The sequence below is a fragment of the Gopherus flavomarginatus genome, chromosome 24 (genome assembly GCF_025201925.1).
Source record: "Gopherus flavomarginatus isolate rGopFla2 chromosome 24, rGopFla2.mat.asm, whole genome shotgun sequence".
Classification (NCBI taxonomy): domain Eukaryota; kingdom Metazoa; phylum Chordata; order Testudines; family Testudinidae; genus Gopherus; species Gopherus flavomarginatus.
This window is the reverse complement of record NC_066640.1, coordinates 11,642,065-11,660,381: the sequence shown is the minus strand read 5'-3', so window position 1 is coordinate 11,660,381 and position 18,317 is coordinate 11,642,065. Positions and strand designations below refer to the sequence as shown.

At 53.2% G+C, this 18,317-nt stretch overlaps 1 protein-coding gene across 1 annotated transcript; it reads left to right on the top strand.

Annotated features, from left to right (window-relative positions):
* The first annotated feature begins 335 nt into the window (after positions 1-335).
* Positions 336-18,045, top strand: CNN2 (calponin 2). Its single transcript, XM_050933937.1, has 7 exons — positions 336-462; positions 10,169-10,290; positions 12,937-13,003; positions 13,154-13,291; positions 15,085-15,201; positions 15,792-15,938; positions 16,434-18,045. Exons 1-7 carry the CDS (start codon positions 400-402, stop codon positions 16,695-16,697), a joined length of 918 nt encoding a protein of 305 aa, XP_050789894.1. The 5' UTR covers positions 336-399; the 3' UTR covers positions 16,698-18,045.
* The last annotated feature ends 272 nt before the right edge of the window (positions 18,046-18,317 follow it).

Genomic DNA, 18,317 nt, shown 5'->3' with positions numbered 1-18,317 from the left:
TGTGTGTCAGGACTGGATGTCTGTTATGTGAAGCTGTGTGTGTGTGTGTCTGTGTGAGTGAGTGACCCCCCCAAACCTAGTGGGAAATCCCATCTCTGGGATCTGCCCCCGCCAGAGCGCCCAGGGCTCCCTCTCTCACCCGCGCCTGGCTCGTCCGCCTGACAAAGGCTCCTGGAAGGGGGGCGCAGCCCCCAGCTCTGACCCGGGGGTCACTGGGGGGACACGCACAGGAAACTCCCCATCCTGCGGGAATTCGGAGCTTTCCTGCCCTTATAAGGCTATTTTAACTCCCCTCCAATCAGCGGGAGGAGGCGGTGCCCTGCCCGGAGCGAGGCCGGGGAGTCTCCTGTAAGCGCCGCGGCGCCGGGACCTGGCCCAGTGGAGCCCCCGGAGCGCAGCATGAGCGGCTCGCAGTTCAACAAGGGCCCGTCCTACGGCTTGTCCGCGGAGGTCAAGAGCAGGGTGAGGCTGGCGGCTCGCCAGGAAAGTTTGGAGGGGGGCTGTGATGTGCCTGGGAGCGGGGACCCGGTGCGCCCTGGGGAGCTCCCCTGTGCGCTGCCCGGTGCGCCCTGGGGAGCTCCCCTGTGCGCCCTGGGGTGCTGGCGAGGGCTAGTCTGTCCAGTGCCAAATTCTCCCAACCGTGTCCTTGGCGCGCAGCCAGCGCCCTGGCCCGTCTCGGTCCCAGCTGCTGGCCCTGGGGAAATCTGCCTCCAGTCTCCTCCTCCGCCCTCCCTTGCTCAGCCCTGGCTGGGACCTCTCCTTCTGGGCTCTGCAGCGGCCTCTGGGGATAGAGAAGGCCCGCACCTCCCCCTGCCCCCAAAGTTAGAGGGGACCAGGAGGGCCCCTGCCACAGGTCCCATAAGCCTGTTCCAGGCTCCATCTGGCAGCACTTTTTCCTGGGCTGCCCCGGCTCCCTGGGCCCTTCCAAGTGTGTTTGGGGCAAGGCCAGATTGTATCCTGGTGCGGTTCCATGCACTCTCAGCACCGCCCAGAACCTCGCCTGGCTTTGTGCAATGGACGGTGCTTAATTTGTGCCGGGCACCGCTGGGTTTGCCGCATCAGTTATGAAAGCAAAAAATTACTTGAGCCTCGGCAGCATTCTCCCTACAAATTAAGTCCTAAGGGGTCTATAAAGTAGTTTTGAGGGGGTGTGGCGGGGGGGGGAGTCAAATGTATCTCTGCATCGAGTTGCCCTGAGTTTCGGGGGAGCGTGGTGCCCATCTCCACAAAGGGAGGGTGGTGGGAATGTGGGAGGAAGCAGCTGGGCGTAGCCTGCTCCTCTCAGGCTGAGCTGGGTAGGCAGGGGGCATCGTCTTACATTCCTCTGTTTGCCACAACAAATCTGAGAGCAGCATTTCCTCCTCGCCGTCTGGTCCTGACCCAAGAGCCCTGTTAGTTAGCTCAATAGCTTAGCCCTGGTCGGCTTATTAAGCGCATTGTAGCTTTAAACTCCTCTCCCCCTTCCTTACTGCTGACATCTGAACTCAGGCCCATTCAATCTGTCCTGCTTTTTGCTACTCTTAGACCAAGTTAAAACCGGTCACTTTCACTTTTGTTTCTAGTCAGTTTCCCGCTCAGCTTCTCTGTCCCAGGGCTGCAAAGTTTGGCTTCTAAACTGAGTAGGGAAACCCTGAAATGCGAACTCTCTCTTCCCCTTTACCCCCCCCCCCCCAATTTACATTTCTAGGCCTGAACTGACCCTCCCTCTGAACTGAGAGTGGTCTCAGCTGGTTCTGTAGCTGGCTGGGATGCTGATGGCCCTGAGGGGAATACAGGTTAACTCCAGGTTTTGGGTAAACATGGTTAAATCCTGCCTTCTGTTGGGAGAAATGTACAAGAGCACAGACTAAACCCTCTGAGAAGGGAGGCTATTAGGCAAGGGCATGCAGGTGTGGGCAGAAAACAAGCCGTGGGGCTGTGGCCTGATGGAAAGTCTCTTTCTAGAATAGCCAACTCCTCTCAGGGGAAGGTGTGGGGACAAAACTGTTTAGACTGTATGGTGCAGCGTCTTGGCTCCCAATTTGTGTCACCCTAATTCTTAAACCTATCATTTACGGATTGGATTGCTCCTGTTCTGGGTTTAATTAAAATTAATACTAGGTGTGATCCAAGGAAGGCTTTTTAAAAAATTATTATTACATCTTACTCTGTTTGTTCCAGCAGATTTTCTTACCCCTGACTTGACCCAGCTCCCTATTTCATGGCAAATTGGCCTCCATTTCTCAATGTGTTGCTATAATCCCTGAGAAACGCAGCTGACCTAAATAATGATGTAATAAACTAAGTGTCTAGGGCCTGGCTTTGCTCAGATGCTACCTGTAACTTCCAGAAGTGTTTCAGGAGGCCTTCCCCTGCAGATAACTTTGTGCTGGGGAAAAGGATCCTCCCTTTCCCCAAGCTAAATTGCCAATGAAGGGAACGTGGGCTAGTGGTTAGAGCATGGCTCTGGGAGTGGGGATTCCTGGCTTCTGTTCCCTGCTGTGATGCTGGTGGGCCACTCTCAAAGTCTAAACTAAATGTTTGTGGAGCACTGGGAGATTGGTGGCTGGCGGGTGTGGGCATCTTACCTATCTTGTCCCGTGCCTGTGGCAGGGACCGTCCTATCTGCACAGCGCCTACTACTGGGGGTCCTTGATTGAGGTTCTGAAGTGCTGCTGTCATAAAATAAAACTGTTTATGCAACTTCTGAGCTGGCCTATGGTGGAAGGGGAACTGCTGGCCCATTGCAACACGCAGCAGCGACCCTTTGCCGGGAGCGACTGCCGGGGCTTGGAGTCTAGCCCTGAGGGGCCTTCCTGGTTCGTGACGTCAGGGAAGTCTCCCACTGGTGCATGTATAGACAAGCTGCTGGTGGCATTATGTAGCTGTGTCATCCAGACCGGTTCTTATGGGGGTTAGATTGTGCTGGGACTAACCCACAAATCTAGCGCTCCCTTTGGTGAGGCTGTCAAGAGTCCGATTTCACTCCAACGTGCAGCCACCAGAGCTGCCTTCTGCAAAGGTGTGAACTTCTGGTATCTTCAGATCCAATTCAGATTGATTCTGTCACTTGTGATACCCTCTCTGGCTCAGGAAGGGCTCCTGTGGGCAGGGCACAGGTTGAAAGGGGTTGGGATCTTTCCCTTCTTGGTCTGTTCCCACTGCAGCTGCAATGTGGCACGTTTCCTCTGCACCCATCCTCTGAGACCAGCTTGCTCAGTTGGCTAATGTGACATTGTCGAGGGCTCTCTGGGAGCAGGTTCCTGTGTACAGATCTGTAATACAGTAATGCCAGAGGCTCTAGTCAGAGCTGCATTGTGCTAGGTGCTGTACTGCAGGTGCCTCTTCTCTCTGCAGCATTCCACTGTCTCTGCTCGGAAACACCTCTAGCAAAACCTTATGGCCCAATCCTGAAGTCTTATTGCACAAGATGGAGGCAATACTATGGCTGAACACTAAGTAACCTGCAAATGTGGGCACAACATGGGTGTCCTCTCTAAACGCAGCTGAGTGAGGGTTTGCGTTTTTTTTAATATCCAATGGGACAGGCTAGCATTGAGCAAGTGCTTCATTCTTGTCCACCCGTTTGACCTGTTTTATAACCCCCATAAAAGCAGTACAAATATCTGCAGTTGTTGTGTAGCACCAAGATCTGGAAGAGAACCAGCCATAAGGCTCTGCTCTAACCCGGAAGAGCGATCACTGATGCATGCCAGCTTAAACCAATTTTAACTCAGCCTTTTGTCTAGTCAACACAGCCCAAGGGACACGCAGTTTCTGCTCTAGGTCGCTTAAGGGGACGATGCTATAAAGGGAAGGAAGGGGAACTTCAGAACCCAGTGGAAAAGGTGTGTTTGACATACCCACCTTCCCTGGTTTGTACTGGCAGCAGTAACCCTGTTGTTTTTAATCCAGACACTCGCGGACGCTGAAAAGAGGCACTGGGTTAACTAGATCGAAGTCAGTGTTGCCAGCCCCTGAACGCAGAGGCACTTGAATTTGTTTAATCCTTGCTTAGTTCAGTTCAGTCAGCTACACCCTGGAGGGAGTTGGTGCACGCAGTAGTTTGACGTTCAGGATTTGCACCACAGATTTTGTTCTAGTTAAATCAGCACAACTTTCCTAAGGGGAGAAATCCTTGGAGAATGGAATCTGTGGAATTTGCTTTTGGGGCCAGCTTGTCTGTCTGTCTCCTCTCTTCCCCCCCTCCCTCCCCAAAATTATCTCTCTCAGTCCCTGGGTCAGATCAATCCGTCACCTAACCAGATTCACAGCAGAGTCTAGGGGAAAGAATTCAGACTTTGCAGCATGAACTGCAGAATGCTGACATGCTCTCTCTGCCAGAAATCAGAACCATTCCCCTGGCCATGCAAGCTGGTGCAGAAACTACTTGGGGAGATGATAATGTTGGCGTGAGAGGGGAACATGTAATGTGTGTCCCTCTCCATGGGAAGCTGTCTCTTGCTGGGATGGGTTGTTAACGCCAATGTGAATTAATCTCTCTCGCCTTCTGAGGGTCCTATCCAAATTGTCAACCTTGCTCACTTTGGATTCTGCAGTTAGGGGGTTGGGTGATCAAGATCTTGCCTGTTCTCTGTCAGTGCCTGGAATTGTGGAATTTATAGATCAGTGGGAAAAGGGAGCTTTCTAAAGGACTATGGAGGCGGTCTTTAAAGCTCCTACTGGATCAGGGCCCTGTTGTGCAAACCATCCTTGCCCCAGGGAGCTTGGAGTGTGATAAATACGTGTGTGTGTGTGTGGGGGGGGGGGGGGAAGAACAGCACAAGGGAATAGTGTCGGCTCCGGTAGGTCTGTAGTAGGGAAACAGCAGCTGGCGCTACCCCTGGGGCTGGGATGTCAGATGAAACCCAGAGCAGCGCAATCCCGGAGCTGAAGCCAGGATTCGATGTTCTCATTTGCCATGTGTGCGTGTGCAGTCATGCTGGAGAGGCTAGTTGCTCTGGTTTATTTAAACCTTCATGCTTCGGGACACAGACCAGCTACTAACTGATAGGGGTTAGGTAGTAACTTCCCCCAAGTAACTTCCTTCCGCTTGGGGGCTGCCCCTCTGTCTGAAGCAGCTGGTGCTGGGTGAGAAGGATTCCAGCCTGGTCCTGTATGTTGTCCTGTGTTCTGATTTGCCCTGGGTCCCTGTGAAATCCAGCAAATTTGTTGAGATTCCTCCATCAGGCGAGCTCCCATCCAGAGGTCAGTGCAAGGCCCTGGATCTCGAGTGGGTTTGGGTGTGGCTCATTTCTACATGCCAGAGTAGCTGCACCAAGTGCCAGGGTGGAGAGAAGGAAGGGTGCAGGGCTGTGGATTAGTGCTAGATTCTCCTGTGCCTCTTGTATGTGTTGAGCAAGGGCCCTCCCCTTGCATTGCTGCTGTCAGCAGGTCTCCCCTTCCCCCTGACACCCCAGTCCCCTTCGTGGGTTGCAAAAGGGAATGAAGAAAGCTGTTGTGAAACCAGAGCTGAGAATTTCACAGCAGGGTGTTGAGCAGTCCTGCTCATGGGCTGGGCAGCTAGTGACCTCACAACAGTGCAGTGCTCTGAATCCAGTGGGGGTTTGGAGCTTCCATGGGCTTCTCCAGATGCTGAACTCTCCCTTTTTCCTCATGGGTGCTGCTTCCTGGCTGTGGTGAGCTGTCAGTCTGCAGCTGATCCAATGCGTTCATACCCTTCTATCCAAAGTACCCTCTGGCGGAGTGTGTTATCTCCCCCACTTTATAAGCAGGGAAACTGAGGCAGGGGTGAAGTGACTTGCCCAAGAGTCGCAGTTGTCAGAGCTGAGACTGGGAGCGAGATTCTCCTGTCTTCTGCCATATGCTTGTGCTGCCAGAGGGCTCTCCAGTGATCTGGAGCCAGACTCCCAGGAGAGCTCTGCTCTCCTCATGAGGTTTATGGCCCCCCGTGTGGACAGAGCCAAGCTCTCTTGGACCTGGGCCCGTTGTGGGTGTGACTGTCTCTGGCTAATCTGGCCTCTGCATCTCCATCACTGAGCTTGCCTCCTTGTGGGTGGGGAGCCTCGTCCCTGAGGCAGGCTGAGCTGTCCCATGCCAAGTCCTCGGTATGGAGAGATGAGAGTACGGATGAGCTGGGCTGTATGGCTGCCTCTGCTGGAAACCACATGCCAAAGTCTGTGAGTTGGACCCTACCAAACTTGTGGCCATGAAAAACCTGTAATGGGCCGTGAAATCTGGTCTTTTGTGTGATTTTTACCCTAGGGTGCAGATTTCACGGGGGAGACCAGCGTTTCTCAAACGGGGTTTCTGACCTGAAAGGGAATTGCAGGGGGGTCATGGTATTTCCACCCTTACTTCTGCACTGCCGTCAGAGCTGGGCAGCCAGAGATTGGAAGCTGTTGGCCAGGCACCCAGCTGTGAAGGCCGCATCTCGCCAGCAGCAGCACAGATGTAAGGGTGGCAATACTATCCCGTGCTACCCTTGCTTCTGCGCTGCTGCTGGCGGTGGCTCTGCCTTCCGAGCTGAACGGATGGATAGTGGCTCTGCCTTCAGAGCTGGGCTCCCGGCCAGCAGCCACCGCTCTCCAGCTGCCCAGCTCTGATGGCAGCACTGCCCCAGCAGCAGCGCAGAAGTAAGGGTAGCAGGACCTTAAACCTCCCCCCCCCCATGACCTTGCAACCCTCCCAGAACTCCTTTTTGGGTCAGGACCCCTATAATTACAACACTGTGAAATTTCAGATTTAAATAGCTTAAAATCATGAAATTTACCATTTTTTAAATCCTATGACGGTGACGTTGGTAGGCCCAACTGGGAGCCTGGAGCACTCGGAGCATAGGAACAGTCTCTCTCAGCTCGTCAAGGGTTTTGTCCCTGTCCATGCTGGAAGACTCTGTAGTTATTGAACTTGTTGTGCTCTTAGGGAGCTGGGCTAAGATGCCTGTTCCTGCCCAAGATAAGCTGAGGCTGATCTCACCCCTCCTATCTCTACCTTTGCAGACTACTGGGGTTTGTTAGACGTGGAAGTCTAATTGTTTCGAGCTGGACTGAAATGTGATGTTTAAAGCTGTGTGCATTCAGAGCATGGCTGACAAGCAGTCATCTCTGGGGTGGAGGACTGCAAGCTGCTCCCAAAGCCAGAGGAGGGGAACTTTTCTCCCGGGCAGAGAGGATACTCTGCTTTCCATGGCTGGGAGACACCCATGTACTAAACGGCATCATACTAGTCTTGTACCTTGGAAGGGCTGAATTGATCTTGCTGGGATTTGACCCTGTAGTGTCAGGGAACTGACTGGCGTTGTAAGTATCTAATGTGACACAGTAGTTTAATGTCATGTACCCACTAGTGGCTGGTTTATCTAAAAAGATAAGAGCCTGCTACTGCTGCCATCTAGTAGAGCTGCACTCCTAGCTGAAGAGGTAGAGGCCCATGTTTCTGGTGCCAAAGGTTCTAGGTTTAATGACTCCACTGAGTGGAGGGTGGTTATTCTTAGCCCTCTACTAACAAGCAGCCTTCTTGCTTCCTGACGCTATGCGGGCTTAAACACTGCTCCAGAGCAGCCAGCAGCTCCTCCAGCATCTGCCTTTGACAGGTGCTCCTGGGCGTTAGCCCTTAACAGAGGCTGCTTAGTAGCAGCTGGGAGAGGGCGTCTGACATGCTGACAACTCTCCTCTGGCAGCAGGGACCTGCTCTCTCCTTCACTTCTTCTTTAAAGCTGCTTGTCCCCTGATCAGCAGCGAAGGGCCTGCAGCCTTGATTTAAACAAGGCACTTTGCATTCTTGGCATATTCGTGGTGACCAAGGAATCTGCCGAGACGCATTCCTGGGCTGTCGGGAGAGGAAGTCTGGTCCTGACCCCAAGGGCAGTGGTTTGGGCTGCAGTGCTGAGGCCTCTGAGCTCTTGTTCTGTCCAGCTCCAGGACTCCCCTTCAAGGATGCCAAGGGCTTCTGCTCCTGTGGGAGGCAGATGTTAGAGATTTGGGGGGAGGTGTGTGCATGCACGCTGGGACCTGGGTGAAGAGGGCAGAATCTTGCCCGGCTTCCCATTGGCTTCTCATACCAGTGCACCAAGATCCCAGTCCATCTATAGCAGTGGTGGCACTTCAGGAGAAATTCTGGGGTTGAGGGAGCAAGATGTGTGATTATAATATAACCTGCAAAGTCAGGGAGGACTGGAAGATACAGACCTGTTTTAAAAAAAAAAAAAAATTTAGGGCAAGGCAAGATATTGCTGGGGGGGGGCAGTCACTTGAGCTAAACGAGCCTTACGGATTAATGTGAATTTAAAAACTGCCCACCCACCCTAGCTGTGTTATTCCTACACCGCCTCTGTGCCAGTTCTCTAGCCGTTCAGGCTCCTGAAGAGACGGGGCCTAAATTTCTACTGTTAAAATCAAACAAGCTGGAAAACTAGTCGGCTTTTTTGTTTTTTAAACAAAACTTTTCCAGACCTTCTGCTTCACCAAAGAAAAGGCTGGAGTTCAGTTGCTTTATCTCCCCCTTCTAGGAGATGAAGATGCATCTAGACTGAGCGGTGAGTTGTGCTGGCTCACACAGGATGTCATGCCAGCAGCCCGGTGTCTTAACCACAACACCTCCTACCTCTCGCTAGCTTCTGTCTTGTAATGATCACCTCTGTGCTTTTTATAGCCTGCTTTGTCTGCAACCTTCCAGGGCACGGCAGGGTCAGTCGTGTCTCTGTGATGGGGTAGGAGGGACAAGCCAAGAAGTGCAGCAGGGGATTTTGGCGGACAAACTGCAATTGGCCAGCCCGGGATTTGGGCAGGAGGAGTGGAACGTTCTGCCCCCCCTTCCTTCCCACCCCCCTAGAAGCGACAGGTGACGTCTAGTGACCTCGTTGTCAGAGGCTGCACCATTTCCTGGCTGGTAGCTAGGTGGGGAAGAGTGTGACGTGAGGCTGTTGCACTTGACCCAAGCTTTCAAGAACGTCCAGCGGGAACCGGCCCAGAGCCATCTTTGCTGGGTTTGCTCTCGTGCGCTCTTAAGGGGATCTTAGACCAGCCTCTTCCTCGTGTGTCAAAACCCAGCAAACAAGGAAGTTGTTCAGCTCGCCATACATGTAAACGCTGCTGGGTGTCAGCTGGCTCTGCCCCAGCTGGCTGCTGAGGGACAGTCAGGGCTTGTACACTGCAGCAGAGGCTGCTGGTCTCTTCATCGCTGAGCTCCTGCATGGTCTGGCTTTCCAGTGCATCAGGAAGTGGCGGCTGACCAAGTATCTTGGTGCCATCCAGATGGCCCCTTCCTGATGCTAGGCCCTCTGGTCTCCAGCCCGCTTGGCTTCAGCCCATTGCGCTTCTAGGGGGGTCTAGTGGCAACATGCCTGGCAGTGATTTGGGGTTTTGTTTTCTCTTGCCACCATTAAGGCTCCCTCTGGGGAGCTGTGTCCTGACAAGTCTCACCAGTGGCCATGCTAACGGGATATTGACCTGCACTGATGATTGTCTCCTCCCTGCCCCCCCCATTGGCCTGTGCCTTTCATGGGGGCCTGCTGCTTGCACACCTGGGTAGAGGGAAGGGGAGCCCCTTTTTGCTAGCTAGGCTGCTACAAAGGGGTTGCGGGGTCAAAGGAAACCCAGTACTTGCCAGTGCCAGCCAGCGTGGTGTGGGGGTGCGGGTGCCAGGCTGAGGAACGCCTCTTGGCCAGCTTCCCATTGGTGCACACGCTGGGCAGTGCCAAGGTATTGATTCTGCACTGACCAGCCCTGGGCACGAAGGGGATGGGTGAGAATCTGAGTGTGAGTGGGCACGACTGGGGCAGACACGTACCCTGTTTATATGGGCACTGCTGGGGAGCAGACTAGAGGACCACTGAAACGGGTGTGACTTGAGGCTGCTTTAGCTTGCGCTGGGGGACTGCATTAGCTTTGCATGCTAACACCCCCCACCACCACCACACACGCACGTCTTTCCGTGAGGAGCTACACATCTGGCTTAGACCAGGTGGTCCTGGTATTGGCCTGCCCCCTTTCAGCTTTCCCAGAGGTCTCTGATTATGGAGTCTGTCTTGTTTCCCATAGTCGTGTCTCCTGCAGCCCTTTACTGAAATGTGCTGCTTGCTCTGTAGATCTGTGTAACCCATGTGCAGCGGAGGGTATGTGGCCTTGTGGCTGCGCTCCCTTGGAAGTGGGCAGTGGGAGGAGGGGTGGCTAGGCTGGGGACCCAGCAAGGAGCTGCCTGACTCTTCCATTCTCTGCTCTCCTCCCAGCTTGCCCAGAAGTATGATCCCCAGAAGGAGGCTGAACTGAGGATATGGATTGAGAGCATCACCGGGAAGGAGATCGGCCCTGATTTCCAGTTGGGGCTGAAGGATGGAGTGATCCTCTGCGAGTGAGTGTGGGAGGGGGCTGGTTGGAGGGCTCTGGGGGATCCTGGGTCTGCACTGGGGCAGGGAGCTGATGGAACAGCAGGCTGTGAGCACTGATCTCCCCTTGCCATCCGGGGGAATAGCTCCACTTCCTTCCATCTTGCTGGCTAGTTGCATCCATTCTGCATCAAGGGCCCCAGCCGGAGCTGCAGACTGGCTTGGAGGGTTAAAGCCAGCGGTGTCGCTTCAGGAAAGTATCGGGAGGTGCAAAGTCATGTCACTGTTGAGGGCCTGGTGCAGCGTATTCTAGCCTGCAGAGTCAGAGCGGGAGGGAAGTGGAAGATACAATGGGGTGTGTAGAGCTGTGAAAAGCCTGGGCGGGGGGTTAACTGCCCCTCTTGCCCCATAGCAAATGATAACCAGCACTTAAAGCACCAGTTTAGCCCTGCCTCAGTGATGGCCTGCGATGTCTCTGCAAAGGTCCCAAGTTTGGCGCTAAGACTCCCAGTCTCGGCCTGGGATGCAGAGGCGTTGGCTGGACTAGGGCCAGGCAAGTGCTTGTGCTATGTGATTGGCTGGCAAATGCAGTGGCAGAAGATCCTGCTCCAGGCTGTGAGACATAGGCACCGACTCTGAGCATGCTCCGGGGCTGGAGCACTCACCAAAATAAATTGGTGGGTGCTGAGCACCCACTGGCAGCTCCCCGTGGGCCTACCCAGCCACTCCAACTCGCTTCCGCCGTGAGTGCGCTGCTTCTCCTCCCTCCCGCCCTTGTGCCGTGACACAGCTGATTCGTGGAGGAGGAGGGGGAATGCTGCATGCTGGGGGAAGAGGCGGGGCCGGGACGGGGATTTGGGGAAGGGATCCAATAGGGGCAGGGAGGGGACAGAGTTAGAGGATGGGGTTTGGGGATAGGGTGGAGTCAGGGCAGGGAAAGGGGCGCAGGCACCCCCCGGCGCCGGAGAAAGTTGGCACTGCTGCTGTGAGATGTCACTTGGCAGAAGTGCCAAGGGGCTTCTGGAGCTCATTTAAAAGGGAATTGACTTGAGGAGCATTGGAGCCCCTGGCTTGGGGAGGCGGGGGTGGAGGAGCAGGTTCACATCTGGAGTAACCCTAAGCACATGCTGGTAATTCAGTAAGTGCCGGAGACCCAGGGTCATGAATAGTGAATGCTTTGCCTTCTTCTAGCATCTCTCCAAGGATCTCTGAAAGCAGATCATAGAGATTCATAATAGTCTGGGCAGCTGCAAACAGCAGGAGAGGAGAGGCCGATTCCAGGAAAGCATCTGAAAGATGGGAATGTTCCAGGGTTCAGATCTGCCTCTGCAAAGAAATGCAGCAGAGCCTGGCCATTCCCAAGGCCTGGAGCGAGATGGACTGTTTTAGGACCTCTCCTGAAGCAGCCTTTGTTGGTTAGCAGATGGGGAGCCAGGGGGGAGAATGGCTGATGGCCTCGAATGACTCTGTCTTGGTTCTGTGATTGGGGGTGGGTGGAATCTGAGATCCTGGTAACAATCTTGTTGCTGAAAGTGGCTGTAGTTCAGAATAGAGGGAGAAAATACGTAACAAGGATATTGCATTAGTCTCTAACCACACATGCCAGGAAATACAGGGCTGTGCGTCTCTCGGTGCCTGTGATGCTCCTGCTGTGTGTGGGTGAAGCTAGAGTTGACTTCTCTCCGGGGGACTGATATGTCAGGAACATGATCCTGCTGGGGGAAACCCTGGAAATGACCTTCCCAGAGCCACGTAGTGCAACCTGCTAGCTCAAGGGGAACTTGCATTTTTGCCATCCCAAACTCCCTCGCCATGTTATAATGCTGATGAAGTTCACATGGCTGCTTTCCTACACAAGGACAGCCCGGCCAGGAGCTGCTCTGGGGACCAGAACATTCATGCTTCCTTAAGTGCGAGTTTAAATCTTAACATTGAATGAATATAGCCTTGTGTCCTGCGTGTGTCCAGCACCTAGAACAATGGCCTATGCCAGGGACACCTAGCCACTCCCATAATAGCTTGTCTAGCCTGGATCTGAGACTTGGGTTTTTAATATTGCATCCATTGTGGCTCTGCAGTGTAGACACAGCCCATGTCGGCATCGCTGTACCGGTAGAGCCTGCTAGTGTAGATGCAGTATACGCCACAAGGAGGTGCCCTGCTGGGGGACGAGCGTCACCGTTCTGAACAGTGTTTGCCTCTGTTGCCATCCGTTGAGGTTTTCTCACTATCACAATCATTGGGGGTGCAGTGGCTTTTCCACACTGCTGACTGATGTGGCTGCACAGGGGTAAGTTTTGTGCAGCCCAAGCCTGAGGCAGTCCTCCCAGTGGCCTGAGACTGAGGAGGCCTGGATTCCGTTCCTGGCTCTACCACTGACTTGCTGGGTGACCTGGGGCAAGTTGCTTTTTCTCTGCCTTCATTTCACAGATGGGGAACGATCGTGCCCACCTCTTGTGAAATGCTTAGAGAAACTCTGTATGAGAATCTAGGGATGAGCATTTCTTCTGCTAACTGTTTAGCTTTGTGAATGTCCTTATCTCTGACGGGTGCTTGTTTAAAAGCAGCCGAACCTCCGAAGAGATACGTGTGCAACTCCACTGTGGCTGGAAATGTGCTTCCACACCGGGTGGTTGGAGTCTGCTCTTATGGCTCTTTCTCGCTCTCTCCAGGCTCATGAACAAGCTGCAGCCAGGCTCGGTGAGGAAGATCAACCGCTCGGCTCAGACCTGGCACCAGGTACGTGCTGGGCTGCTCACTTTACAGCGAGGGTGGCCTGGCTGATCGCTCACCTGGGAGCGGCTTCTCAAACGCTGCCTTGTGGGTTCCTTCCCTGACCCCCTTTTGGCTGTGGCCTGTGTGTCTTTATCTGGCTCTTCTCCTCACCAGCTGGAGAACCTCTCCAACTTCATCAAGGCCATGGTTCAGTACGGCATGAACCCCGTCGACCTCTTTGAAGCCAATGACTTCTTCGAGACCGGGAACATGACCCAGGTGCAGGTGTGCCTGCTGGCTCTGGCAGGCATGGTGAGTACCGCTGTGAGGCTGATTTGTCATTGCTCTGGTCATCTTGGCTGATGCACAGGGACTACAAAAGGCACTCTCCTGCATTCTTGGTGTGCCCTTGGTATGGTGGCCTGTCATATGGAGGTGGGGACAGAGACCGGGTGCACCCTGGTGATTCTGTGCCCCTGCAAAGCTCTGTAGGGGCTGTTGAAGCAGGAACATGTTGGGTTTGCCTTAGCCTGCGCCAGCTGTGTTCCCTCTGACCCTGCACTGGCATCCATCCCATATGGCCTGTGGGCAGGAGTGGTCATTCCTTCTTCTAGCCCACCCAGCTCCCATGGGTTTGGGGTGAGGGTGGCTGGGGGGGATGGGTCTCAAGAGCCCTAGGGTGCCAAAGGAAGTGGCTACACTGAGGCCTCCTGACAGTAGAGGTGCAGCTCTTCCCTCCTCCAAAATGTCCTGGCTTTAAAGCTGAAGTGAGGCTCAAACTTCCCCGGGAGGCTCTTCTTCTCTAGGGGGTGGGAAGAACTGGTCTTGCCCCAGCACACAGAGCCAGCGGCAGCTGGGAGCCTTTCCACCGAGCTTAGGGGGAGGAAGCAGCTCTGTTAACAAACTTGGGAAGCCTCCGTTCTCAAAAGCAGCCAGGCCTGTGGGAGGGCTGTAAGGGAAGGAGCGGCTTGGGGCTGGAGCTGTCGCTCTTGGCCCGAACCGTGAGGCGCCAGGTCTCTGAGGTGTGTGCTCGTTGCCTTGCATGGAGCCCTGCTGGGCTGCGCTGGCTAGCGAGAGGCGTTGTCTTGTGGTACCTGGATTTTATGCCCTACATGGATGAAGGATAAAGCTAGTAGAAAGTAGGTCAGTGGCTGCCTTAGGATAGACACACAAGGCTCCCCTGACAAGGATGAAGGTGTTGGGCCCCAGTGTCCTGGCCAAGTTCTCCTTTGGGTAACTCCTTTAAATTACTACACAAGACCCTGAAGACTCATTAATGCAGCATCTAGCACACGTGCACTGGAAGTCACTGTGTCTGGCCTGCAGAGGTCACCATCTAACTCCTGGACATAAAGGCCAGGTGGGACCACATCTCATCTGACCTCCTGCATGTTGCAGGCCACAGAATCTCTCCCACCAATTCCTGTAATAGGACTTAACCTCTGGCTGAAGTCCTCAACTGTTGATTTAAAGACCTCCGGTTAGAGAGTCCCCCATTTACTCTAGTTCACACCAGCAAGTGACCCAGGCCTCACGCTGTAGAAGACCTCGGATGCTGGCGTCCTTGCGCTCTGTCCCAAGCTGTCTCTGCACCACTTACAAATCTGTCACGTTCCACCCCATAAAGAGCTGCATTTCTGTGGTGGATAAAGGATCTGCACTTTGTGGGTATAGCTTGTAGAACGTTAAAATACCTTGCGCCCTGTCAGAGGTGCTGTGGGGGAAATGAACAAATAGCCGTCTCTGTATGGGATATAAAACCTCATGCATTAGGGCTTAAATCAATCTCTAGCTGTTGGGGTGTGTGTGTGTGTGTGTGTTTTAGGATGAGACTTTCATGGGTGGGAGGTTATCCCTTAACTGCAGAATTTCTTGCACCTTCATGTGAGGCATCTCATGCTGGCTGCTGCCTGAGCAGAGATACTGAGCTAAATGGACCAGGGGGCTAATCCAGCCTGGCAGTTTCTGGGTTGGATTCTGTATGTTGACTGATGATGATCATGCAACATTAGGTTGTAGTACCCTCTTCTATGCAGGAACAGAACTCGGTGGTTCTCATACGCTGCCCGCTCCCCCCCCACCCCCGGCCCTTCTCTCTGCTGCAGGCAAAGACCAAGGGGATACAAAGTGACGTGGACATCGGGGTGAAATACTCAGAGAAACAACAGAGGAACTTTGACGATGCAAAAATGAAGGCTGGCCAGTGTGTCATCGGGCTTCAGGTGAGCTGGGCAGGGGTGGGCTAGGCAGGGCCATGGGGTGGGAAGGCAAGTCTCATAAAATTTGGTTACCCCTTTGACACCTGAATTCACTACCACTGCATATGGCTGATGGGCAAGAGACTGGAAGCTCTCCTGTTACAGGTTGTATGTGAAACATCCAGCACAGAGTAGAACTGCCCCGTGCCCTTCATCTCGTCACTGGGCTCCTGGCCTTGTTGGCGTATCGAACAGGTTCTCTGGTCTGAAGGGCTGCATTACCGACTCCCTTCTCCCGACCAACAGAGGTTTGGGACCTGGAGAGTTGCCCTCGCAGGGAATTGGGGATGGGAAGTTGTGGCTCTGCAGACGTGAAATCCATAATGCACTGGAAAGCCTACAGTTGGAGGCCGGGCTAGAATCCTCTCCCTGGGGAATCTTTGTACTTACCCCTCTGAATAGAGGCCATCTTTGAGCCATGAGAAGTTTGTGCTTAGTATGGGAGTGGGGAGAGGAGGCTTAGCCAGGTTGTGCTGTCTTATTTGAGGCGGGGAGAACCTGCTTTATACTTGGTTGAGCTGTAAGCTTAGTTATCTGTGTGACTCTGCCCACAGATGGGCACAAACAAGTGTGCAAGCCAGTCTGGCATGACAGCCTATGGCACCAGGAGACACCTCTACGATCCCAAAAACCAGATCCTGGCCCCCATGGACCATTCCACCATCAGCCTTCAGATGGGCACCAACAAGTGTGCTAGCCAGGTAAGCAGGCAGTTGTGGACCTGGTGAACCGTCTATGGGGAGGTAAAAGGGGCCAGTTGAGTGACTGGAGTTTTTCTTCAGGACAACATCTGTGGTTAAGGGTGGCATTGAAGAAGGTAGATTCCTGACTGGGCAGCTGGGTTAAATCCAGAAAAGCCCCAGAGGTGCCTACTTGATGTAATTGGTGCCTCCTCAGACTGCTGGAGAGCTGGTCTTGTGGTTCGGGCACTGGACCGGTATGTGGATTTGGATTCCTGGCCCTGCCATAGACTCCCCGTATGACCTTGCCCAAGTTCCTTAATCTCTGCATCTGTTTCCCCACCTGTAAAACAGAAGCTGTACACTCCCTCCTGCCCCCCATTGCCATGTGGTCTAGGTAGATCAGCTGTTTGGGTAGGGTCTTGCTATGTCCTGTAGCGCCTTGTGAAGTGGGGGCCCAATCCCCAATGGGGGTTTCCAGCTGCCACTGTTACTACAAATAATCTGGTCTCTCAGGTGGGCATGACAGCTCCTGGCACGAGGAGACACATCTACGACACCAAAATGGGCACCGAGAAGTGCGACAACACCTCCATGTCCCTCCAGATGGGCTCCAACCAGGGAGCCACTCAGAGCGGTCAGATCTTTGGCCTGGGCCGACAGATCTACGATCCCAAGTACTGTCCCCAGGGCAACGCCGGTGACGTGGCCAACGCAGTGTACGACCAGAGCACGGACCCACCGGAGTACCACTACTACCGAGAAGAGGAGGGCTACTGAGCCCTGGGTCCTGCTTGGCCACAAGGCCACCTCCCCAGGCCAGCTCGTGTGCAGATCTCTGTTGCCGGCAACACTCCAGTATCTATAGCCTCTTTCTGTAACTTTTTTTAAACAAATCTTTTTTTCTGAGCAAAGACGAAAAATCCCCTGATCCTAGAGGAGAGAGTTGGTGGCTTCTTAAAATCCTCTTACCTTTGGGGTGTAGCCTGTTGTTCACATTCTGCAAGCTGCGAGCAAGGCAGGCCTTTAATTGCTGATGGAGTCCACTTCTAGTCATGCAGGGAGACACGTACCAGCAAAACATTGGGGCTACGTGTGCTTCTTGGGGAGGGGAGCGGAGTGGGGAACTTGCTCTCAAATGGGATGCAACCTTCTAGCACTGCAGTCCTCTGCGTTGCAAGAATGCTGCTTATTCTTCATGCTCTGATGTGATTCTTGTGAAGCTGTCGCAGTTCTAGCAGCATAGGTGTCGATGGCATCAAACACCCCAGGCTGTCCCAAATGACTCCTATTGACGCTAGTGAGGTCACGAAATCTCAAAGGGAATAATTAGAGGTGGATTCTCCCACATTGGCTCTGGTAAAGCCTTTGCCAGCTCTTTCTGCTTCTGGAGATCTCGCTCAAAGGGCCAAGGAATTTTTTTAGGTGCCTTTCTGTGATGCCAAAAGTGAAGCTCTAAAAGGCTCGTGCTCTTTTAATGTATATACTTTTAAAGTGAGGCAAGGACAGTAACATACCTTGGCGACATCCTAGGGACCAAGTGTTTAACTTAATATCTAAAATACTCTTATGTTGTGGCTCCTCCTCTCTCCTCTCCCCTTTGCCTCCCTCCTTGGAAGAGAAGAGGGAAGGAAGAATCTTATTGCCTGATCTTGTAGTTGATAGTGCTTACGCAGACATGCTGCATCGGCACAGCCAGCTGCGGGATGCTGGGCTGTGCAGCCATTGCCCTGTTGCTAGGACAGTGGATCCTTACAAATGTTACGTGGTTTTGTATGTTTGGCTCCACCTTCATTTAAACCATCAGGAAACTTTTTTTTTTTAAGTTGCATTTGTATGTGGCCTCCCGATCTGTGTGTCAGCTTGGGCATTCCTCAGCCATCCTATGATCTGTAGGGGCAGGGAACAACACTGCTGCTGGTAAATGACAAGTCCTTAAGAACTGGATGGGATCTCGGCCACAGCTGTGTTTGAGGTCAGAGACTTCCTTCTGCCTGTGGAGAACCTAAATACTGCACAGTCCAACCCAGGTGCTACTGTCCTTGTAAAAGTAGCTTAGAACTTTTTTTCTGAATAAAATGTGAAACTGTAATATTTGAATATAGGCAATAAAAGCTTTCAGATAAGACTTGCGCTGTTGTGACTTTAAAAAATAAAGTATATTAAAAAATAGGTCTGGCTCCATTGCAGAAATACAGAATTACTTGTTTCTCGCTTGGCATTGTCGCTGGTTATAGGCTGGGATGGGTTTCAGATTCCAAAGGCAGTGTATTCTCCCCCCCCTTCCCCCCCCCTGCAGTATTGAAATAAGACATTCATTTTGGTCACTGGCTGCCTCTCAATAGCTTTCTTAAGACTCAAATATTTTAAGTTTTTTTTCTGCTATTGGAAACTACTGAT